The sequence below is a fragment of the Telopea speciosissima genome, chromosome 1, assembly GCF_018873765.1.
Source record: "Telopea speciosissima isolate NSW1024214 ecotype Mountain lineage chromosome 1, Tspe_v1, whole genome shotgun sequence".
In the NCBI taxonomy this organism is placed as follows: Eukaryota; Viridiplantae; Streptophyta; class Magnoliopsida; order Proteales; family Proteaceae; genus Telopea; species Telopea speciosissima.
In genome coordinates, this window is record NC_057916.1 from 26,232,820 (window position 1) to 26,258,035 (window position 25,216).

General features: G+C 38.7%; 4 protein-coding genes across 5 annotated transcripts in view; all 4 read right to left on the reverse strand.

Annotated features, from left to right (window-relative positions):
- Positions 1-2,242: 2,242 nt before the first annotated feature.
- On the reverse strand, positions 2,243-16,843 carry LOC122671537 (ferredoxin, root R-B2-like). 2 transcript variants are annotated; one of them, XM_043868826.1, is made up of 2 exons: positions 16,801-16,843; positions 2,243-2,822 (listed from the first exon to the last, which is right to left on the reverse strand). In XM_043868826.1, the coding sequence occupies exon 2, from the start codon at positions 2,812-2,814 to the stop codon at positions 2,362-2,364; it is 453 nt and encodes a 150-aa protein (XP_043724761.1). In that variant the 5' UTR covers positions 2,815-2,822; positions 16,801-16,843; the 3' UTR covers positions 2,243-2,361. The 2 variants fall into 2 exon arrangements, with proteins under 2 accessions (XP_043724761.1, XP_043724754.1); XM_043868819.1 differs by lacking the exon at positions 16,801-16,843 and adding an exon at positions 4,533-4,590.
- Positions 14,719-15,335, reverse strand: LOC122671529 (glucosamine 6-phosphate N-acetyltransferase-like). Its single transcript, XM_043868805.1, has one exon. The coding sequence runs from the start codon at positions 15,272-15,274 to the stop codon at positions 14,798-14,800; it is 477 nt and encodes a 158-aa protein (XP_043724740.1). The 5' UTR covers positions 15,275-15,335; the 3' UTR covers positions 14,719-14,797.
- LOC122671523 (glucosamine 6-phosphate N-acetyltransferase-like) lies at positions 16,837-19,970 on the reverse strand. Its single transcript, XM_043868793.1, has 2 exons — positions 19,464-19,970; positions 16,837-16,849 (listed from the first exon to the last, which is right to left on the reverse strand). Coding segments are annotated over exons 1-2 (477 nt in total). The 5' UTR covers positions 19,940-19,970; the 3' UTR covers positions 16,837-16,848.
- A 1,499-nt stretch (positions 19,971-21,469) lies between these two features.
- Positions 21,470-25,216, reverse strand: part of LOC122641152 — a 45,130-nt gene continuing 41,383 nt past the window's right edge. The window contains exon 5 of the mRNA XM_043834491.1: positions 21,470-21,706. Within this exon, the coding sequence (XP_043690426.1) occupies positions 21,681-21,706 (26 nt within the window). The 3' untranslated portion in view covers positions 21,470-21,680. The remainder of the gene's footprint in view (positions 21,707-25,216) is intronic.

Sequence of the window (25,216 nt, forward strand, 5' to 3'; positions counted from 1 at the left end):
TTTGAGTAACTTTCTTTGGATTAAAATTTGGCCATAAAGATGTCTGTGGGATTCTCTATCAATGGACTAATCTATGTACGGCCAAGTGGCGAATAGTAAAGCATTATACTTCACTAGGCATAGTGACACCTAAAAGACCCATTTTTCTTTCTTTTTTGTGCTCTTGGGATCGCTACGTGCCTACATCTGCTTCTAACCATATAACGTATTTTGTAACCTCTTTTCTCAATCCCTGCTCTCATATAGTTTCAGCTGATTTTGACCGATTCCAAGTTCTTGAACCTTGAAGACACAAGAAAAATAATACATGGATCATCTGCACCTACAAACAGGTGAACGTACATCTTAGAGTCAATCACATTTTAATGTTGTTTCCATAAAAACCCCTCCTCCCCTTGTAAATGGTAAAAATAGAACAGCTGTTTGGCTCTCACATGTACGTTCACCTGTTAGTACGCACGGAGGAACCAAACTCCGAAAAATAAGGGGGGAGGAGAGAAGAGAGAGTTCATAGAACCTTTTTTGTTTTTGTAAACAGAGATCAAGGAACTTCATGTCACTGTGGGTTGACGATTTTCGTATAATTTTAAGAGAGAATGTTCTCTGTATCGAGGGCGCAAGCTGCGCCCAGACACATGGGGGTGGGCACAATGACCACCCTGTCCCCTGAGTGACAGGCCCATGTGTCTGGGCGCAGCCTGCGCTACGGCACAGAGAACATGAGCCCTAATTTTAATCTGTCTGATGATGCATATAAAGGTGTAAATCGGTTTGGTTATTGTTTATTGATTTGGTTCTGAGTTCTGAATCCATTCAAGCTACAAGCCTACAATAGTCGTCAATCAAAATCGAACCAAATATTATTCGGTTTCAAGTTCCCAGACCAAAACCAAACTGCATTTTGGTTTGGTTATTCAGTTCCTCTCTCTCTCCCCACCGACCTTCGTCTCCGAAGTCCAAAACCTCAATCTCGTCAACGCCTGTGCCTATCTGCTGGACTTGAAAAAGGGCTAAGAGATTATATCCCAAGCGACTGGTTTTGGGTATAACCTTCCTCCCAACGTCTCTGTCTCGCACTCTCTCGCTCGCCCTATCTTTCTCCCCTCTCAATTGTCAATGAAAACCGAAAACCTTGTGAATTCTTGAAGCTTCATGAGTTGCGATTTTATTCGGTTTAATTTGGTTTGGAATCAACGGCTTATGGGCCTCGAAACCGAACCAAACTGAATTGCTACTGCATTATTGCCAAAGTAGAAACCATGTTGATACTTCATTTATTCAAAACCAAAACCAAACCAATTATTTAAAGTAGAAACTATAATGGTTTGGAAAATTTTTGTTTTAAACGATTATTGCTAGTGACAGCCTTTAACTGGAACACTAGAAATTGGAATTAGGAAGGAAAAAAAACACACAGATTTTCTCAAATCTATGAGTTTTGGAGCTTTTTATTCAATAATGGAGATATGTAGAATTGATTTTCTTTATTTTACTGACTAGGTGAAGCAAACAATGGCAAAAAATGAAGATCATGCACTAATAATCAACAATTCAATAAATAAGTTATAGGAATTATCTGGAATCAGAATAGCCCTCGTATCTTTATGGAAATTTTGTGCCAAACCTTCAAATCCGGCTAAGTTTGATTGTAAGGGAAATAAAATTTTTAAACCTAAAAAAGAAACTTTCTATCTTCTGTAATTATTATCTCACGTAATTATATTACTAACTTCAAATCATTTCATATTAGATTACAAATATTTACTTTACTTTACATCTAAATCCCTTAGATTTGAAAAATAAAATAAAAACTATATTTAAAAAGCATTATTTCTATATATAATAAGATTTAAGTAAGGGTCTGGCTGGGGCCTGGGAGCACAGTTGTGCTCTAGACACATGAGGCGGTAATTTGTACAATCATATCGAATAATGATTAACAAATTTTCTTTTTTAAGTTAAATTTTTTTTTACTTCCATACACTTTAATTTCCCTTGCAATCAACTGGAGTCCCAAATTTCATAGCCCTGTAATATTATCCTTCCCAACTAAACGTATCTTTTTCTAACGTGGATCTCCTTTGGGGTTTCTTCTTTCTACCTAGACTTAAAATGTACTTCTGATAGCAGTTGCAGTTTTTCTGAAGGGTGTGTAGGGGTGGGTGGACGCATGGGTGTGTGACGCCATCCAGCCACATAACCCCTTGTGCAGGCAAAGATTAACATTATGAAAACTATGGAATTAACACTAAGAAAGAAAAATTATCCAATATCATCAAACCCAGAGTTCTCCTTAGCAAATACTGGGAACCAAGACAACTCCGAAGTTCCATCAGACCAAAAAAATGACTGCAACAATACTCAGTAGAGTTCACCTTCTTTGTGTGTGTGAATCACACAGTCAGCAGTTGGATATGAGATGCAGGTCAGCACATAACCCTTCTCCATCTGATTCTCATCAAGGAAGGAACCATCTGACTGGTCGACTGAACCTGACGCCAACTGCCCCGCACAAGTAGAGCAAGCCCCAGCCCTGCAAGAGTAGGGAAGCTCCAAGCCTGCATTCTCAGCTGAATCAAGAATATAAGCATCATCTGGGGCCTCAATCTCCTGCTCATCTCCTTCTGGTCCAATCAGCTTTATCTTGTATACTGCCATTGCAGATGCTCTGAAGTTTGAGGAAACCTTAACGCCAAAGGCCTTAGAAATGCTCTTCACAGAACTCAAAGAAGCTGGACTCTGGATAAAGACACTGGTGCCCCTTGGGGCTCCACTTTTGAGCAGGCAGGGGGAGGAGAGGCTCACAGTTGACATCTTTAAGCCTGTATCCAAACAGTAATTCTGAGGTTTATTACGAGTTTAAAATACTGCACAACTCAAACCATAGTGAAACAAATGGTGCCTGATCCAGCAGCCAAGGCATATATGTTCATGCATGTAGATGGATGCAAGATCTATCATTTGCATATGCACACTAAAACGCTTTTTTTTGTGTGTTGGGGGGGGGGGGGAGGTGGGGGTAAAGGCAAATTTGCCACAGCATTCTAAAGAATGCATTAGATTGTACAGTGAGATTTCTCCTACAACAAGAACTCCCCTACCTGATACTAAGATCCACCAGCTGGGGACTCTATGCCTATTGCCAAGTATCGCAAATCGTATTCCCTTTAAAGCACTGAATAATGTGTGCCATGTTTTGGTACCCAGAGATGGATCCAATGCATCCATTCCTCTACGATAAACCAGGCAAATTTTTGCTATTTGGAGCTTTATGAGAAGAAACAAGCTCATGTGGCTATCTACTCTTCACTCGAGGCTCCATTTTCCCACCCAACTAGTAACCATGGTATATCATGATTTAAAAATCCCCGTCCAGGTATGGATTTAGATGCATAACTCTCATAAAATAAAGTTACAGATTATAGTAAGAATTTACAGATTATAAGGGAAACCCATTCATTGAAATGATGCTAAATTCCTGTCAACAATTAATCATGTACCAAAGTTTTCCGGTTAATTTTGACCTGGGTATGTGCTCAAGGACATAATAAAACTTTCTGTTCAATAAAGGAAAGGGGTAGGCAGATCCAGGACAATTTAAAAGTAATAAACGTCTGTACATAACTCAGTATAAGATATAGAGCATGAAGAAACAAGCTTCAGTTAGAAAACTTTGGTCGAGAGGTCAGAGGCAACCAAATTGAATCTAAAACACCAAATTAGGTTTTGAATTCGTTCACTGTTACCAAACACTATACCAAAAGATAGTTCAGTTCCCTTCATTGAATGAATATGTACAGACAGGAACTTGGTTCATCAATGATATATGGAAAATTCTGCAACAAAAAGATGCTGATTTGCCTTTATCAACAAAATAAAATACCAAGAACTTTAAAAAGCAGGAGTCCTACCAACAAGTTCCAGTTAATTTTGCCCGCTGTAAGTATTCAAGAGGATAAAATTATAAAACATCAAACCTAGTTTCTAACACATTCTAGGAGCATCCATCCATGCTGTAACTAGAGATATAACCAAAAGATAGTTCAGCTACAGTTGCTGAAGAAATAGAGATTCCTAAATAGGTACTCAATAGTAGACCGGGTAATTAAAGAGTAACCGACATGTACAAATAACAGAGGCGAATCAAATCCGCAAAAAAGTACTCAATTTTCTTACACTAGCTCCAGATTAGGATTTTTTTTTTGTCGGTATGATAGGGTTTAGATGATGCAAAAAATAAAACAAACCTACAATCTTAACAGAAATATTTAGGAGAAAAAAAAACCACCAATTTTCATAAATAGTTACTAACAATAAGACTAGAACAAAGGGAATCAATCAAATGAACATTCAAAGGGAGTCTTAAATCCTTGTTTCGAAGTGCAAAAAGTATTTCAGGCTTTTGAGCTCCGGAGAACAACAGAAAATTAGCCAGAAACAAAACCAAATTGAAACAGAAGTTTCATCTCATACGGATCGAACAGAAATAATCAGAAGAGATTATATAATCAAGAAGATGTAGGAAATAGTACCAGGCCAAAGATGATCGGAAACGGCGACGAAGAGATTCTGAACTAACTTTCTTCTTAATTTGTTGTTTCTGGGTTTGGTTTTTCCTCTTAGCGGAGATTCCAAGAGGACCAACCGTCCGTGCCGTGAACATCTCCTACTATGCCTCTCATATTTATAGAGAGAGAGAGAGAGAAAGATGACTTTTCGCCATTGTCTACAGCCAGCCGACTGAGAGACTGACCGAGTCGAAACTCGAAATGAAAAAGGGAAACTGCAGAGCGGGAAATTGTCAAACTGGCTAACCATAAACAAGTCCACAAATCACAATCGAAATCATAATCTATTTATTTTAAGAAAATGCTCATGTGTCTTTTTTTTTCTTTTTTTTCTTTTTTTTTTCTGTAGAAAGAAAATACTCATGTGTCGCATGAGCATAAGTCCAGACTCCAAGACTGTCCAGTGCTCAACACCAGATCATTTTTCTTCTATAAATGCCCAGATATACCCATCTTGTGCCCATGGTTCAAGGAATCGGTCTCAGGTCGGTAGAATCGAATGGATCGGATGGGGGGAACGATCTCGATTCTTAGCCGATTCAATACTGATTCATTGGTCCGACCCACGGGTTAAAAGATAATAAAAATCAATTTTTATTAAAAAAAATATATATTGGACAAATCTGTCAAATCTTACCCAATTCAGGGCAATCTGGATCGGTATCGGATAAAAAAACCAATCCCGGTCCAGAATCAATTCCCTATTACTAAAACCCTTCTTGTCCTCTAAGTAGATGAGACAAATATTGAGTGTTGGGTGTATATGCAATTTAATCGGTAAAGAACTTTGAATGTTCACTTGAAATTACCACCCCATTCTTGGGAAATAAAAAAATGTATCCATGTTATGCCCCCTATGCATGCCCTCATTGACCCCTGAACTATTGCAAGAGTTATGCAACCACGCAGGGATCTCTTGCCTCTAAATAATTCATCCCACCTCTCTCATGGATTTAGTGCACAATATGGCTTTGGGTATCGAGTACCGACCATCCTAAAAATTGATACAAAACATATACAGATCAGACTCTTGGATTAGCATGAGAAAATATATTGTTAACCATATATTAGGGGTGCAAGTTTGGCCCTGTCAGCCCGAACCCGCCCTGGCCCGCCCTGAGCCCGAACAGGGCCTGGGTTGAGATATCTGGCCTTGAGGGCGGGTCAGGGCTGGAAATTTCTGACCCTGAGTCAAGGTCGGGTCGGGTTAGGGTTGTGGCCTCAAGCTAAGCTTGGCCCTGCCCGGCCCGACCCTGATTTAAGTTATACTATAAAATATATATTGATATAATATATACATTATAAACTTTAAATGTCACCTACATTTTTTTTATATAATATATCATATATGAAGACAATAACTAATAAAATACTTTTTATTATAGTGTTATTTTATGTAAAATTGATAATGTTCTCCCCGGTCCATTCCAACCCATGCATTTCTTTTCCCTACCCCATGATCAGGGCCAATCAGGGTCAGCCTGGCCCGACCCTGAGGGCGGGTCAAGGTTGGATTTTTTGGCCCTGAATTAGGGTAGGATCGGGTCTGGACCTAGCTAAGGGGACTTAAGGTTGGGCTAGGGTTCTGTAAAGCCCGGCCCAACCCGACCCTGTTGCAGCCCTACCATATACAATAACGGATAAGAGTTAATGATGACAGATGCATGAAACTAAGAATTATATTATGAGAAGGGCAATTATGAGAAGATTAAAAAAATGATGATATAAGAGTCAAATCACAAGATCTTTTTGTGGGTCAGAAATAGATTATACAATAAGACCAATAGCGACGAGCAAGTTCAAGTTCATCTCACAGAAATGTGGGGGACATGCCTACCCACTTACATGGTATAAAAATAAGAGAAGAAGACACAAAAGAAGCTAGGAGATGGGCAGCGAAGTTTGCTGTCTTCAAAGTATGCTTAACAATGGAAGACTTGAATCACAAGATCACATCACCGGTTTGTGGAGTGATTCTTTCTTCTTCTTCATCGGTTGAAGAAGGAAAACTTAATCTTTGTAGAAATACTATAATAAATGGAAAAAGATTTATATGAGAGCATGTGTGTCCTGTGCCCAGATATAGGGGTAAAATGATCGCCCTACCCCCTATAAAAGGCTGAATGCCACCCTTCAGCATGTTCTCCATTAGCCCGTGCATACAAGGACCACGCTTCCCCACAAGAAACACTTCTCAAAAAAACCACATCTTCAAAATAGATGAAATTAAAAAAAATAAAAAATAAAAAAATAAAAAAATAAAAAGGGGAGAGAGACTACTTGATCATGTAACCTTTGGGTTAGTGCGAGAATCAATAAGAGCATATGCCAAGCATCCAATATAGAGGATGAGATGGTCATTTTGCCACCCATTTGTCTGGGCATTGGGCGTGCAAAAGAACCCACACACCATTCACATGCAGATCTTTAATTTGTTCATTATAAAAACAAGAAATTTTTCCTCACGTCTTTGCCTTTGTCTTCTTTCACGTCACTAAAAGTTTCCATGTGACCCTCGTTTCACTAATCAAAAAGGCTATTAAAGTTGATGGCTAATTAAGAATATCATTAACTATTAAGATTATTGTTTTTTTTTTTTTTTGGTAATCACTATTAAGATCATGGTTTTTATTTTATTTTTTGGTTAACATTAAGATCATAGTTCATGATTTCAGAAAAGGGACCAAATCTGAAATTAGTACCTGTTAATTCCAATATTGATCCAATTGAAATAAACCGGTAATTGGCCAGAAGCAACTGAACCCTAGGAAAAACCTTGTAAATATCCTATTCAAATCGCCCAGAATTGGGATCGGTTGACCAATTTGAATTTGAGACTGACCGATTCTCCAATCAATCCCGATTCCTTGAACAATGATTATATTTCAGATTATAGGTACCGGTTGGGATTGACACGTAAAGGTAACCGTGTGAAGTGGAATTGTTTTTTTTTTTTTTGGTGAAAGTGAAAGATCAGGTCAAACTCTCTCACAGTTGGTTGGAGATAAGAATCCACAATCAAGTAGATCTCCTACAATCTCTCAAATAAAGATAAGATAATAATCCATTTTCGTTGCAATTCAAAATACAAATTGTAACAACCTCTACGCAGATATCACTTGTATCAACTCTATAAATACAAAACTCAATCTCATTGGTTGAGCCAGCTTCACAAATCACTTCTGCTTATAACTTTCATGATATCAGTCACCTTCTATTAAGATCTGTCCCTTTTGATACTGTGCGCAAGGTCAAACCCCGCGGCAATGGTTATCCTAAATACCAACAAACCCACACCTCCACCAATCCATCATCACGACCTAATCAAACCACAATTCAATTCATTCCATTCAAGCAATCACTATCCCACCTTACACACCAATACCAACATCCACCATCACCAACCCCTGCCACATCACAAATCAAATGTCAGATATGTGCCAAATTTGGTCATAATGTTGAGTCTTCTTTTTTTTCTACTTACTATTGCTATTTTGGGAACATTTTTTATTTCAAATAAAGAATTAAGATGTTTCTTCCATGGTTGAAAAATCGGGTTTTAATTGGGTCGAGTCATTTGAGTTGAGTCAAAATTTTAAGAAAATCTGGTAAAAAATTTTGTAGACTAAGTCAAGACAAAAAATGACAAGACTCGATCATAAATTGTCCGAGTCAAATAAGATTCAATATTTTTACCTGTGTCAAGATAGAGTTGGCAAGTTTAGTCGTTTTTAAAAAAATCATAAAGCCGATTTACTAAGAAATTGAGTCGAGTAAAATCGTACATTTGTATTCTAAAATAGTAAGAAACCCTCTATTCCTTGTCTCAATTCTCTTATTCAATAGAATAAACTCAAAATACATTGATATGTGATTCCTCTTTTTCTTTAATCAATTTATACATATGTATTACATTAAAAATTAAAATATATATATATATAACTCACATTTACTTGGTTTAACAGAGTTGAATTATCATTCTTTCTGAAAGACGAATCGAATCAGAAAACCTAGTTTTCCATCACTTTCCTCCATAGTTCCTCCTAATTAAAGTTAGTGGTAGGTCAAACGCAAGAAAGATTAACAACCAAGCGACTTGCGATTACATCACGTACTGGTAGCTCATCCAATAAATTAATGGTGGTTAAAAGAATCCAGGGATATTTATTCAAATTTACTTGGTGGATTAAAGCAATTACTAAAATATAATTTAGATACTTTTGCATCCATTAGGTAGGTTGGTGGGGTAAATGACACATTTAGTCTGTGGAGCAAACATTTTCCTTTCTTATTTTATTTTCCACTTGTTGGTCATAGACCACGCTACTCCTATGGGTTCTTGAACAGCCACTGCCTGCATCTACCTTTTTTTTTTTTCTTCTTTTGATTGAATAAAAAAACCTAAGGGGAAAGAACCCAACCGGACGCCCAACGCACGCTGCCCTTGTGTCCAAACACAATATCATGCATAATGATTACCACACCCCTAGAAAAAAATGAAAACAACCTAAAATTGAGCTTATAGAAAGCAGAAAGTTTTCCCTTCACCGTTTTCTTAAAAAAAAAAAAAAAAAAAAAACCATTCAACCTCAAAAGAAATTATAAGATGCAATCAGTACCGTCCTATTCGCATAAGAAGGAAGCAACTTCTCTCTCTCTCCAATGATTATGGCTTTCTATGCTGGTTGGTAAACTCTCTCACAAAAACAGTTGGAAATTTATTTGAAAAGAAGAAAAAGTACAAGATTTTTGTCTAGGCATACCCAAACAAATACAAGTATCCAAAAACAAAAAATAATATATTCTCTTTAAAATTTTTCATTTTCAGCCTCGTTCCAATTAGCTTTATCAGAAGAATCCATTTTGAGTCATGTGAATAGTTGATCATGGGTTTAGTCATGGACGTTATAGATTAACAACATGTCAAATTTTATACTCAAATTCAATTAAATACCCTCCTATGTATGCAATGCATCCTTATATTTTTCAGCACTTCATGTCATGTCCATGCACCCTGCCATAGTCCTTAGATTTTAAAGTTTTATTTATGCACTCAGCAAACTCCACCTGGACTGAAACTTGGCAGATAGGCAGAGGATCTTGGAGTATATTTGTTCACCAAATTTAAGCTCCATCCAATCTGCCATGTGGCAGAAAGTTGGAACATTCTGATAGCTTATCAGAACAGCCCATTCTGGAAGCCATATTTTAAAAAAGAAAGCATTTAAGTCTTAAGATGTCTTTACTTCCCTTTTCTCTTTCAGGCTTCCACACCACTCGAGCTTACCATATTACAGAAAGGTTTAAAAAATATCCATACGGGGTGGCGTGCTCTTTCCCTAATCCATAGGTAGAGAGAACGTGCCGCCCTGCACCCACACATAGGATCATGCGTATTGATCCCTGCACCCCTGAAAAAATGGAAATGATCAGGGGTGCAATAGTAATTTCATGCACCCTTGTGTCCAGACACAGAGGCGGCGTGAGTTGTGCGACCAAGTGGCACACTTTTCCTAATTGATTTTATGTATTTTTTTTTTATTCCGAATATTATCTGGGAGCCGGGTTGGCCCCTGACAATTTATTAATAATCCAAAATTAAATGATCAAGAATTACAAAGGGGGGACATACCCCACCTTACCCCAACCCGAGGATACAAAAGAATCTCACTCTCTCATCAAATAAAGAATCTGCACACTAAAAACCCTATACCCACAAAAGAATGGCGGAATATCTGCCCAAGCATTGAAAGTAGTGTTGGACGCAGAATCACAAGCATAGTTGGCTAACCAATCAGTTGTTCTGTTTCCTTCTCTAAAGGTGAAAGTAACCATCGGCCGAAGGGCTTGAGTCAAAGTCAGGATCTCATGGAACCAGTACCACCCCTTCTAAATGTTGCATCTCTTTGTGGAGACGCAATGCACTACTAAAGTTGAATCAAAATTTACATGAAAGTCTGAAAGCCCATCTCCGCACAGAGCTTCAGACCATCCCTTAAGGCCCTGAATTCTACAATTGAGTTGGTAGATGCACCATAATAATTAGCGAAGGCAGCCAGGACTTTTCCTTCTCCATCTCTAATAATTCCTCCTCCACCCACTCCGGGGTTCCCCCTGCAAGCTCCATCCACATTAAGCTTTACTGTAGAGAAAGGGGGTACCAATAAACAGCAAGAGGCGACTTTAACCGAGGAGGGGTTGATGTAATATTAAAAATTTGAAAGACAAGGTTTTCTCTAAAAGAGGGGGAGGTCTTGTAGGAAAATCAACAAAGGGAGCTTCTTTCACCCAATTCTTTACCACCTCTATAATGACCCTAGTAGGTTTTGGCCTCCCAATTGATATTATGTATTCATACGGCACTTATAAATCCCAATTGGACCTAGAGTGGATATTCTTAAATTTGAGAAACGACCCTTGATAGGAGACGGGTTTTTCAGAGATGAATCAGTAGGTGAAAGAATTTTGTCTTCAATCATTTTCTAATTGAGAACAAGAATAACATTTATTATTTTAAACACAACAAACAGGAAAAGACAAAGGAAGAAAATTAAACACAATAGAGACAGAAGCAATGACAGGAATAACGAATAGGAGTTTCTTACATAAGTTCTCTCAAGTGTTCTCACACAATGTAGCACATTCAAAGAAAGTAAATGCAATCCAACTTCATTAACCATAGGGGAAAAAGCATATAGAAATCTTAAAAGATAGTCTCTACATTCTAATCCTAACTTGACTTAGAACTACTCATAAAAACAAACAGAACATACTAAATACCCAGACTAAGACTGCTCATAACAACACAAACAGAACGTACAAAATACCCAAACAACTAACATTATCAGATTTTTGTCCTCACGATATCATAATTCACAAAGAACCCCCCCCCCTCCCCCACTATTAACAATTGGAAGACTTTAAATCACTCAAAACCAAGACCAGATATCCCAACTAATCAACCAATCCTACATAAACACCACTACTTCTAACTGGAACTATTGAGAAAATAAAAAGACAGAAGACCTCAAATCAAACCGAATGAGCCCATAGAACTTAGAAGCTCTTCTCTTTAAATTCTTCATCATAATCTCCTAGACAAGCTAATCATTTTTCCAAGCAACTGAGCATAAAAGCATCACTGAAGAGTCCCCCTCCCACTAAATTAAGCCCTCTCTTCAATACTGACATGATGAAAAGCAACACTATGTATAGCCCAATTATCATCGAGCCCTCTCAAAATAACCAATGACCAACCTCACTTTGTATTGATGCTCTATTGAAAACTCTCGATGGCCAGGATAACAATTTTCCTTTTCTCGTTTCTCCATGAACTGAACAGAGACCATCTGGAGGAATGATCCCAAAGTGGTCATTGAAGTCATGTACTGTATAGCCCCTTCCAGACTCATCCTCCAAAATGGGAACTAATAAAACTGGAAAGGGCATATGTATATCACAACAAACTGACTAGCACTTCAGCAACAACATCCTTGCAACTTCAACACCTACAGCATCACGATTCAGATGACTACATTAGGTCAGAACACAAAAATTAAGATCAGATCCGCAGCTTGGCATGTCGTCCCAACTGGATTGTTGCTAGTTCTACCATCATATTATTACTTCTTTTTTACTACCATTAGAAAAAAAAGAAAATAAAAAGAAACAGAGGAGTGGGGAGTGGACCTTGAGGCACCTAGCCAGCTCACCGGTCCCCATTTCGTCCTTCACCCGCCATCATAAGTCACTCATGAATGTGATGGAGATGATGACCAAACTTAAACATTCAGTGAGCTGAGTGACCCCTACTGTTCTCTACAGATGTTCTGTTGGTTTGGATCAATATCTGGATTGCTCTCTGAAAAAAGATAAATTGCATCTTGTAGTTGGTCTAATTTAGCTTCTATACTTCTTAAAGATGTCCATGTATCTCTACCACCCCAAGCGTCATTTAATAATAATTAAGAGAAAATCATCGGCCCCTCTTCAATGACTCCATCAACTCTGCCTCTACCAATCAACAGAAGGATCATGATCAGAGGTTGTAACGAGACAAATTCTAACAGAAGACTGAATCACTTTCTACAATCTAAATGCTAGGACAGATGGAGCACAATTGTGGGGCAGGTACACTTGATGATCATGTAGGTTGAAACAAGCTGGTCAAATGACGACAACTATACAAATTATTGTTCTTTTTACTTAAGGAAACCCTTGTTTTTATCTTGCTCTGCTTTCAGAGAGAAATTCAGGTAGAGCTTACCGTAAAAAAGAATGCAAATACTCGATTCAAATCTTTCTAATCAAGTTGCTGTCAACATATTTAACTATATATTGTTAAACAATAGGTAGATAAGCAATGAAATTTTCTTGACAGTTTAATCGTTGACCAAAATCTGGATAATTACTTAGCCACATTATCCTTATAATGTCATTTAAATTGTTCGCATCATGTTAGAGTCCATCAACAGAACTGAATGCTTAATCATTTAAGATGGATTACATATGTCTTATTCACTAATTTTATCTTGTGCATTGAGGAAGAGAGGGGAAGAAACATGCTAGTGCATTAAAGTGATAGCTATTCTCCACAAACCTCAATCCCCATTAACTGAAGCAAGGATGCAAACGTGACATAAGTAATTTCCTCTTCCTTTACTTGTCTTTGAATAAATGGTAACAACTCTAGGTAGAAAGGAAGCTGATTGATAGAAATGAACATCTTATTCTTTCGATGCCTAGGCATATGAATGTTCTTGCCTGATTTAACAAAGATAAGGGCAGCGAGAGATTCCATTAAAAATTGGAGATACCGCCAATTAATGATAGTTGGCTCCTTGGATCACCTTTTCCTTTTTAACTGTTCTATTTTCATCTCCTAATACCACATTATCATTCATAAAAAAGAGGAAACAAAAGGGCCGACAAACTTAAAAACAGAACATCCTCCCACAAAAAGGTTTGAAATTAGTTTAGCTAAATTAACAGAGACTTTGTAGCAGAAACCAATGCAAAGAAGCAAACACATGGTTTAAAATCCTCCACATCAAAAATAATATTTTAAATTTTCAACCAAAAAAGAGCTAATTCAGGGCCTTCAGATTGCTATCTCTAATGGGTGACTGGAAAATATAATTGAAAGGGATTCTAGGACCATGCTTGGTTGGTTGCAAGGCAGTAATAGTGATCAATTTAATAAGAAAAGCTAGGCCATCTCTTGGAGGTTGTGTTCAGCTAATTCTCTTGCAGATGAGTTTGCTGGAGACGGGACAAACAGAAATAATCTGTACATGGGCAATTAACCATACGTAGCCCCTCTTGCAGGGTTTCGTGGGGACTGATCTTCTAGGGCTGTTCTTGTTGTTTATTGCTATTGTATATTTCCCATCAGTAATAATTTCCTTTTTTTATTATTTATCCACAAAAGAATTATCCATACATAATAACTCCAATTGCTTTGACCATGAACAAAAAACTAGTGTGAACTCAAGCATAGTGCATAAGATCCTACAAAACAAATGAAGGAATCCCCTCTCTTTCATTTTTTCTCTCCGTCATAGTAGCCTAGGCATCACCAACCTCATTGCTGCTCTCTTAGTTGGTTCAACACATAGAATACCCTTTCCATGTAGTGTAAACTCCTCAGTCCAATGAAGGTCAGTCTTAGATTAAATTTGTTGGACTGTTCTGCCGAAGAATAATCTGCTTCACATAGGGAATACAACCTCCCAGTTTTTATTCAAACTAAGACCACAGGGTTTTTCTTTTAAAAAATTTCCCCCTATTAAAAATCGGAAGGCTTAATAATCTGAAAATGGTTCTACACAAATCATCCCCACCCCCAAAAAAAATAACACCATTCACCCAAATCTCAAATTAAAGCAATGAACTATGCATTCAAACTGATTTCAAATTGCAAATCCCACAGACACAGCTGAGTATTTGTCCAAAAGGATAAGCCAACGTAAAATTTTCAAAGCTCAATTACAAATTGAGAAGTTAGTTTCGGAAAAATAATAACTCAGTAGTTGAAGTGAAAGAAATTATGCATAGGAAGCGACAGGGCAGTCAAGAAGAAAAGAAAAGAACATGTCAACAATAATAACGATATAATACTGAAAGATATAAGGTACTTGCATCCAACAACTAGTCAAAACAAATAAAAAAATTACTGCCAACTTCCAATAAATTTGCCACACTGAATTTGAAGAACGAAGTTGCGTTCACTAATCAAAATACCTCGCCATCTGAATCGACTTATGTTGGAACCCACATTTCTCATAAAAACCCTTATTCTCAATGCTGCAATCGAGAATCACCTTATAGCAACCCACAGATCGAGCATGATCCGTGAGAGAGGAAACAATCTTCTGCCCCAATTTCAGCCCTCGAGCACTAGAATCGACGACCACATCCTCAATGTGCCCCACTTTCCCACAGTTGCGCAGAAACTTCTTCTCCACAAAGACGCTACCCGTAGCGATGATCTTCCCGGATTGTTCATCTTCGATGACACAGATAACATGATCGTCGCCATGGGATTTGAGCTCTTGAAACCGTGCTCTGAACTCCTCGTCGGACACAGAATCACAAATGCTTAGTTGTTGCAGGAGCTCTATGAAACCTTTGCTCTTGTCTGAGATCTCTAGTCTCCTAACCTGGAATCGTTCTTCTCCTTGTTTGGTGGATACCTCGTTCTGCATTTTTTAGCGGAGACACAAATGTACTACTGTCTTGGATGCATGAACTGATGAACTAGTGAGAGCCCGTAAAAGAGGAATGAAAATTTATACGAGAAACCAGCACTAAGGCTGTTTTTTTTTGTTGTCATAATGTTCCCCAAAATCACAAGAAGACATAGATAACTATATTTGTAATTGAACATCAAAATTTCTGATAATGAATTTTAGGAATTTTTTTAAGAGTCTTGACTAACCAATATAACTTGTTCATTCAATAATGCTTTCCCTACCGTGTAGTGATAATCGTAAAATTATATGATAAATAACACTTACTAAATATTTTTGTATGATTGGCTTCCTCCAATATCTTATTATTGTGATTTGAAGTTTTATCATCGTAATTCTTTCCTGTTATTCTAACAACATCCATTTGGGTAGAGGATAGCACTTTGGGATGAATTGTGATGGAATTATACCCAGTATGTGTGTCACTAGATCATAGTGATATTGCAGTTTTGGACAAAAGAGAAGCCACAATTAACACTTAGATAACACATTGCAGAGGTTATATCTTTCTCTTTCCCACCCAAAAGACGTTTAGTCACACCGCTCCCATTCTATTTATATGCAATGAATAAGCATTGAAGCCTCGTGACCCTTAAATTCTGTTGGGCTGTAGCACAACCCATGAACCCATTATCATTTCATGAAGAGGCATCCAAAATAAGTCATAATAGGCAAGAAATAAAGATATAGGAAAATCTGTTTCTATGTGTGTATGGTTCACGACAATGGGCATTGGCCTTGAATCCGAATTCTCTATCCACATGGATCTCATCATCCATGGGATGCGGGGCCCATCTCTAACATACGGGATCTACACTGTATGGATGTTGAGATTTATTTGAAGTGACACGCCATGTGGGAAGTTGATCCCAATTAATTGGCCAATATAAAAGGGGTGATGACGGCACCTATGGAGGACTCCACCCTAAATCATATTCACATAATTCATTATAATGGCGTTATGGAGTTTTCCGAAGACCCTAAACATACAGGGGTGATGACGGCACCTAGACTCCACCTCCATCACATTCACATAATTCACTATATAATTTTTCACGGATTTGTTGAAAATCAATAAAAAAAAATCCGCAAAAAAGTACTCAATTTTCTCACCCTAGCTCCAGATTAGGATTTTTTTGTCGGTATGATAGGGTTTTTAGATGATGCAAAAAATAAAACAAACCTAGAATCTTAACAGAATTATTTAGAATAAAAAAAACACCAATTTTCATAATATTTACTAACAATAAGACTAGAACAAAGGGGATCAATCAAATGAACATTCAAATGGACTCTTAAATCCTTGTTTCAATGTGCAAAAAGTATTTCGGGCTTTTGAGCTCCAGAGAACAACAGAAAATTAGCCAGAAACAAAACCAAATTGAAACAGAAATTTCATCTCATACGGATCGAACAGAAGTGATGATTAGAAGAAATATAATCAGAAGAGATTATAATTAAGAAGATGTCTGAAATCGTACCGGGCCAAAGATGATCGGAAATGGCGACGAAGAGATTCTGAACTTTCTTCTTAATTTGTTGTTTCTGGGTTTGGTTTTTCCTCTTAGCGGAGATTCCAAGAGGACCAACCGTCCGTGCCGTGAACATCTCCTACTAAGCCTCTCATATTTGGAGAGAGAGAGAGAGGGGGGGAATCACAATCTAAAATCATAATCTATTGGGTAAATTACAGATCACCCCCTGGTTTAGCCCTATCTAAATCTAATTTAGAATTTGATTATTCTAAATTAGAATAATTGAGATTTCAATTCAATTAATCAATTAATTTAAATAATAATTAAATAAAAAAATTTAATATAATAATTATAAATAACTATAAAATTATAAAATACAAAATTTTAATATTAAAATCTATAGAAAATATATAGATAGAATTCAAAATTCAAATAGGAATGGTTAGGTCACATGGGAATGGAAGGTACTCTATATGGTATCTCTTAGGAATCGAATATCAGGTATGGGCTCAAGGGAATCAGTGCTCGGGATCAGTTCTTGGCATCGGTTCTGTGCATCGTATCGGCTATGTGCATCGGTTCAAGCATCGGTGCTAACCTCTAATTTTTTTCAGATTTGGCGAGCATCTGGAATAACTAGTGAATTACAACCCTATTGTACCACAATTGGTGCATTGGTCTTTGCAGCGTTAATGCTTTTTGCTGGTTTGTTCCATTATCACAAAGCTGCTCCAAAATTGGCTTGGTTCCAAGATGTAGAATCATTATTTTAAGAAAGGGCTCATGTTCTCTGTGCCGTAGCGCAAGCTGCGCCCAGACACATAGGCCTACCACTCAAGGGGGGCAGGGTGGTCATTGCACCCAACCCCATGTGTCTGGACACAGCCTGTGCTCCCGACACAGAGAACATTCTCCCTTTAAACCCCATGTGTCGCATGCGCATAAGTCCACACTCCAGAGTCCAAACTGTCCAATGCACAACACCAGATCATTTTTCTTCCATAAATGCCCAGATATGCCCATCTTGTGCCCGTGGATTAGGGGTGTCAATTTTGGACCGCAATCGTCCCCCTAGGAACCAGAAGCGATCCACCCAATAGCTTATTGGTTTGGATCTGGTCTTGGTGATAGGTTATTGGTCCGGAACAGTTGAGGAACCATTAAAATCGAAAGAAATGACCAGGACTGGATTATCATCTAATAAAATCTGTCGAATGATGTCATACAAAAGAAAAACAACTTCAGAAGCTGTGTTTTTTATATTATCTCCACTCATACCTAACAACTGCAATGTATAGATTATTATTTCAATAATAGTTTTTATTCACAAACCACCAATTTGGTGATGACAGATTGCGAATTATTATAATAGTTTGCTATTTCTAAACTCTCTCTCTTCCTCTTTCTTTACATAAATAAAGTCTAAATATGAGGAATTATGTGAAAGTTGTAGACATCAAAATTGGTTCAAGTCTAACATATGTGTTTGCATGAGATGATAATATATACATTGACACATTGGAATGTCTACTGTTTTTCTAGAGCAACTCCTATTGTCCTTGTTCATTATAATAATGTTTGGACCCGCTTAGGAACTGGAACCAAACCACCCATTACTTAATGGTCATGGATCTCAGATTTGGAACCGGTGAGCTTATTGGTCCAGATCTGATCTTGACACCTTAGAGTCGGAACCGTTAGAGAACCGGACCGATAGCCCAGAACCTGACCAATTGACACCCCTACCCATGGTTCAAGGAACCGGTCTCGGGTCGGTAGAATCGAATGGATCGGATGGGGGGCGATCTCGATTCTTAGCCGATTCGATACTGATTCACTAGTACGACCCAAGGGTTAAAAGATAATAAAACTCAATTTTTATTTAAATATATGGACAAATCTGTCAAATCTGGCCCTATTCAGGGCAATTTGGATCGGTATCGGATAAAAAAACCGATCCCTATCCAGAACCAATTCCCTATTACCAAAACCCTTCTTGTGCTCTAAGTACATGAGACAAGTATTGAGTGTTGGGCGTATATGCAATTTAATCGGTAAAGAACTTTGCATGTTCGCTCAAAATTACCACCCCACCCTTATGAAATAAAAAAATGTATTCATGTTATGCCCCGGACTTAGATCTTGTGTAGCTGTGGCGGGAGTTGCACTGTGCAGCACCAAAACCCACCCTGAATACAGGGGGGAGGTGGTCATTTCACATGTGGGCCCAAGTGGGACCCACCTGTGAAATGACTACCTTACCCCTATTTTTCTTGTCGTTTAGTAGTGCTGCATAGGTGCAGCTCCCGCCACAACCGGATAAGATCCTTTTCCGTTATGCCCCTGAGTATTTGTCCTTGTAGATCCCACAGACAACTGAGTATTTGTCCAAAAGGATAAGCCAACGTAAAGTTTTCAAAGCTCAATTACAAATTGAGAAGTTAGTTTCGGATAAATAATAACTCAGTAGTTGAAGTGAAAGAAATTATGCATAGGAAGCGACAGGGCAGTCAAGAAGAAAAGAAAAGAACATGTCAACAATAATAACGATATAATACTGAAAGATATAAGGTACTTGCATCCAACAACTAGTCAAAACAAATAAAAAAATTACTGCCAACTTCCAATAAATTTGCCACACTGAATTTGAAGAACGAAGTTGAGTTCACTAATCAAAATACCTCGCCATCTGAATCGACTTATGTTGGAACCCACATTTCTCATAAAAACCCTTATTCTCAATGCTGCAATCGAGAATCACCTTATAGCAACCCACAGATCGAGCATGATCCGTGAGAGAGGAAACAATCTTCTGCCCCAATTTCAGCCCTCGAGCACTAGAATCGACGACCACATCCTCAATGTGCCCCACTTTCCCACAGTTGCGCAGAAACTTCTTCTCCACAAAGACGCTACCCGTAGCGATGATCTTCCCGGATTGTTCATCCTCGATGACACAGATAACATGATCGTCGCCATGGGATTTGAGCTCTTGAAACCGTGCTCTGAACTCCTCGTCGGACACAAAATCACAAATGCTTAGTTGTTGCAGGAGCTCTATGAAACCTTTGCTCTTGTCTGAGATCTCTAGTCTCCTGACCTGGAATCGTTCTTCTCCTTGTTTGATGGATATCTCGTTTAGCATTTTTTAGCGGAGACACAAATGTACCAGTGTCTTGGATGCATGAACTGATGAACCAGTGAAAGCCCGTAAAAGAGGATTGACAATTTATACGAGGAACCGGCACTAAGACTGTGTTTGGTTGTCATAATGTTCCCAGAAGATAAATTTGAGTAATCTATTTTTTGGATTTTTTATTTGAGGGAAAGAGAATGCCACCGCATCCTTCACGGGTCTCGCAGCGCTCGCCCCTTTGCCCTGACACAGGGGCACATAAAATGACCATCGCACCCCTTGGAACCCCAGAAATGACCAAGGGTGTGGTGGACATTTCATGCGTCCCTGTGTTAGGGCGCAAGGGCAGCATGTCTGGCATGTTCGAGTGGTGTTCTTTCTCCCTTAACATAAATACTATATTTCCACTAAGAATTGGGAGAGTGCGCATTAATGTCTAAGTATTGATACACATGCATGGATATACACTGGATGTGTGTCAATAGAAAAGAGGGTGTTTGATTAAATCACACTCTAAAGTTTGACATGTGATTAATCTAGATCATATTCCTTCTATCAAACGGTTGAAATGGACATATCATCTGCCCACATGGCAGAATAAATACCTTGTGACATCAAAAAAAAACAAACACTAATAATAATTCGCACTTTTTTTTTTTTTGGTTTTCTGGTAACATGATTATACGAATTATTTCCAATCACATCGGACCAAGGTTTAAAAACTCGGAATCAAAACGGGGCCAACCGAGAATTTACTAAGGACTCAATAACATAAAAAAAAAACAAAAGGGCATTCGGATGCCTGAGACTCCCGCTACAATGGTTGGACTCGATAAGAATTAACCGAAAATTATCCTAATTCCTAACTCGATCAAACTCAATAGGCTAAGAATCAAGATTAATCAGAATCTGCATCAATTGCTTTTTTTTTTTTTTTTTTGGAGACTTTAACTATAGCTATTAGAGTAGGGGGGTGTTAAGGGGATGCCTTATTGCACAGGATGAAGACAGGAGAATCGAATGTGACCTCCCGAGAGCCTGCACTCTACCGGCAAGGCAGCAACCAACTGCGCTAGCAGTTGTCTTCAGCTTTCAAATAGTTCACATCAGTGTTGGTTTTGGGGTTTGAGTCTGCTAGATTTAAAATCAGGGTCTGCTTTCAAACAGCTAACCAAAACCGCACCAACCCATCAAATTGTTCGGCCAGTCTACAAAATTGTAATGGATAGTCAAAATAACTGGTGTATCTAATAGATTGTTTTGGTTCCATAATAGATCATATTCCCTGTTCCACCAAGAATAGTGAATTTGAAGCTAATCCATAGTTGGATGGGCAAATGGGAGCTATTTACATGAATAAACATCAGTACAGTCTGTTGGGATCCAATCTGATGATAGACAGAACCATGCTCACTGGAATTTCTCATTTTCCATGTATAGGCATGAAAATATCATTTTCCTTGCAACATTAGTATAGAAATTCAAAATTTAATAACTATAAATGTGGCAATTTAATGCAGTTTTAAACCGGCCAGCAGCTCAGATATATCTATCAGGCACAATCAATCATGATTCCATTCACAGCAACCTGCAAGCAGATGATTCTCTTTACATTAATATGAGAAATTGAAAGCTAATAGTAAAGAGAAAGCTGAAGAGGATGGATCCATGTTAAGAATACGGATATTACCCACCACAATTTGCCGGAACCATGGAGAGTCTGCAAAATCCACTTAGACAGACTGTGCTCTCAAACAACAAGAGAAACCAAGATAGCTGCAAAGAAAACAGAGATGTGGGGACCATTAATTGAGATTGCTATCACATATCCTTGATATGCATTACAGATTGGAACTCAAGGCATAATGAAACTTAGTTTCATTTTATTTATTTGGTTCTTAGGGGCAGGGGAGGGGAGTTAAAAAAAAGTTGAAGTTGGGTGTGTCAAACACATAATTGAACCCATAAGGTCATATTTCCTTGTTTCCTATCCTTGAAATATACATGTTAGATTAATAATACCTAGTTCAGGTTTTCTTTTTATGAATATGACTTGCAGGGATCAAGCAGCAATTCAACTCAGCTAGATTTTCCAACTTTGATGAGCTTAACTACTGGATAAAAACTTCATATAATTGCCAATTAATTGTCTTCTTCTCCAACTTCCTCTCTATTTGCAAGAAGAAAGAGAGACAAGTAGAAGAGAAGAGAAAAACACCTACACCTACTTCTCCCTCCACGTTCCTAGTCTTATTAATATGGGCAGCATCTATCTCTTGCTTTAGCCTGCTTGGTTTTTGCTTGCTTGTCTCTTAAATTCACATCACTTCTTCACCTTTCCTTACCTACTTCCAACTACCGGCTTTAGTGACTGAGCAAAACGGAGCGTGCCAAGTGCGTGGCCAGGCTGGGGCTTGCTATTAGCTTCCTCTTCCTCCATCTGCTGCGTTGTTGTCCTTCTCTGTTTCTCTTGTTTTTTTTTTTTTTTGATGAAACAACAACAAAGTGAAGTGTAATCACACAAACCACACACCAGCCCCAAAAGGTTAACCGACTTTTGGAACCGTGGAATGGCGGATATACACAACACATACACCACACACACACCTCTGTTTCTCTTTTTTTCTTCTCTGTTGCTCTCAGGTTTGCACGTTTGGTGCTCTGGCTCGATTCCTGAGATGTTTCTCTGGGGTTTATTCCTTTCTTTGTTACTGGGCCAAGATCTTCGTTCTTCATTTGCTGGGTTTGCTTGATCAGCGCTCTTCCATTTTTGGTGGAGTGCTGGTCTTGCTGTTTTTCTTTTATTTTGCAGTCATTCCACTGCTATCCCAGCTTTGGTTTCTTTGGCTTTTCCCTGGTCTTGCTTGTTGCTTGATCAGGTTTTCTTTTGACGAGGATCTTGGCCATTATCTTCTGGGTGTTATACGAGTGTTGCTTCTGTTACTTCGTATTAATGCTCCTTATGTCTTCTCAATATCCCCGGAGAGCTCAGTTGGTAGGCAATCACCAGCAGTACCAGGGCAGGCGTGTATTTGGATACAGGCATAGAGGATCCCTTAACCCATCTCCCCCCCTTTTTGCCCCTCATGTGCGTGGTGCCCAGCTTTTCATCCATGATCTTCTTCATCCCCACAACAGGATCAGGGAAGAACCAGTCCTTTCTTGTAATGGAAACCCTGTGCCATTCGGCTTCTCCATTGGTTTTCCTCAACCCTCCAACACAGTCCTAAAGGAGCACTTCTCGGCTTTGTGGCATCCATTGGGTCTTACATCTTTCACTTCTGTAGATGAAGGACGTTTTATGGTGGAGCTTAATTCCTTGGCTGCTCGAAATAATCTGGTTTCCTTGAGTCCTTGGTGGTGCGGCAGTAATCTGGTCCATGTAATTCCACATAATTTTGATGAAAATATTTTCGCTGCTGAAAGGGATTATGTTCTTATTTGGGCACATGTCAGCCCGGTTCCTGCTGAAGCTTTTTCGTATGATGCAATTAAACAAGCTGTGTCTTGTGTCGGCAAGGTGATTGATTTATATTTGAAAACTGATCTGGCTCTTCCACCCACTGTAGCCAAAGTGAAACTACTTATCAAGTGGCGACGTCCTTTATGCATGCATTCGAAAATCAGAACTTGTCGTGGAATTTTGATCCTTGTTGATATTAAGTACGAAGCCTTTAAAATATGTGGACGGTGTGGCCGGATCTGTCATGAGATCAGCTCTTGTCCCACCATATTTGGGCCCTCGAGTTCCTCTTCTGCTGATCCCTCCGCGGGTTGTTTGATCAAGCTCTCGCCGACCCATTACATGTGAATTTCACTGGTTATCTGGAGGATAACTTACCTAATGAAAGGCAGATTGACACTGTGCTTTTGACCGGTTCTGGATCCTCCCCTGATTCGGTGGTCCCTAAGCCTGTGCGGATTAGCTCAGTGGATTGTGATGGCAATGCCTCAATGGACTGGGAGGGTATGGATAGCCTTACCCCTGCATCTCCACACTTGGGCCTCAATACTGGTTGTTTCCAGGACTTCATCTCTGATCCAAACCCGAACCCGTTTGTGTCTAACCCTGTGGCACCCTCTGAGCCATTAACCATTACCTCACCTACGGAATCTAGTGATGACTCCTTCATCAATGCCCTCCTGACTGATCCCAAGTCTGATACCCTCTCTGCTGATGTGCTACCCAAAGTAAGAGATAACCTGGATAGTTTGGAATCTGGAGGTTCGGCCACACTATACCCTCCCCCTCTACCCCTGGACCTGGACCCTTATATTGGAATTTCCTCCAACCCTGTGCCTGGTATCCCTCCTCCTCCCCCACCAGCTGAGTTCTCTGCTGATACTCATCTGAGTCAGTTTATTGCTAAAAAAAAAAAAAAACTCTCTTTTCCTCCTATTTCTTCGTCCATCTCTTCTGATATTGCCTCTCTTAAGATGCTCCTGGATCACTATCTGGCATCCAGTACTGACCCCTCTTCCTTTCTTCAGTTCTTTCATGCCTGGATTGAGGAAGCTTCATCCTGTCACTCTTTTGGCTCTTCTAGTTTCTCTGCTGACATCAACTTCTCACCTGGCCTGGCAACTGGCACTGCTCGGGGAGCTTGGTCACTGCATCCGGTACACTTCTTTACTGTTTTTGTTGATTTCTTTAATTATTCGTGTGTTCTATTTATTTGTTTAATCTGTACATCTGTTTGCACCTGGGAACTTAACCAACGGGCTTTGAAAAGAACTTTCTTCCCTCGTCGGTATAGATTTTGTATGCCTCTCATTTCCTGTCTCATTTGTTTTTTAATCACGTTTATTCTATCTTGGAATATAAGGGGTTTAAATAATTAATTTACTCATAAATGTCTTCAGCTTCATGTCAAAAAATATTTTCCTGATATTATTTTCCTTTGTGAAACTAAGTGTGCTGATCATTCTAAAAATAGTGTAACCCAGTTATTGTCCTCTTATACTTCTTGCTGCCATGTTAATAGCTCAGGAACCAAAGGTAGAGAAGGGGGCTTGTGGGTTCTCATTAAAACCCATGTGCAGATTCTTGCTGTTAAGTTTTCTGCGCATTTTATTGCTTTGAAAATTTTAGATGGGCATGCCAGAGTTTTCTGGCTGGTTTGCATTTATGCTCCTCCACATGTAATGGCCCGTGATTGCTTCTAAAAGGATATGCGTTTGTTCCTAAAGCAGCTTGACAACATGATTTGTATTATCGGAGATTTCAATGAAATTCTCCACCCCGAGGATAAGTTTGGAGGATCCCCTTTTAAACCCTCTTCTGCC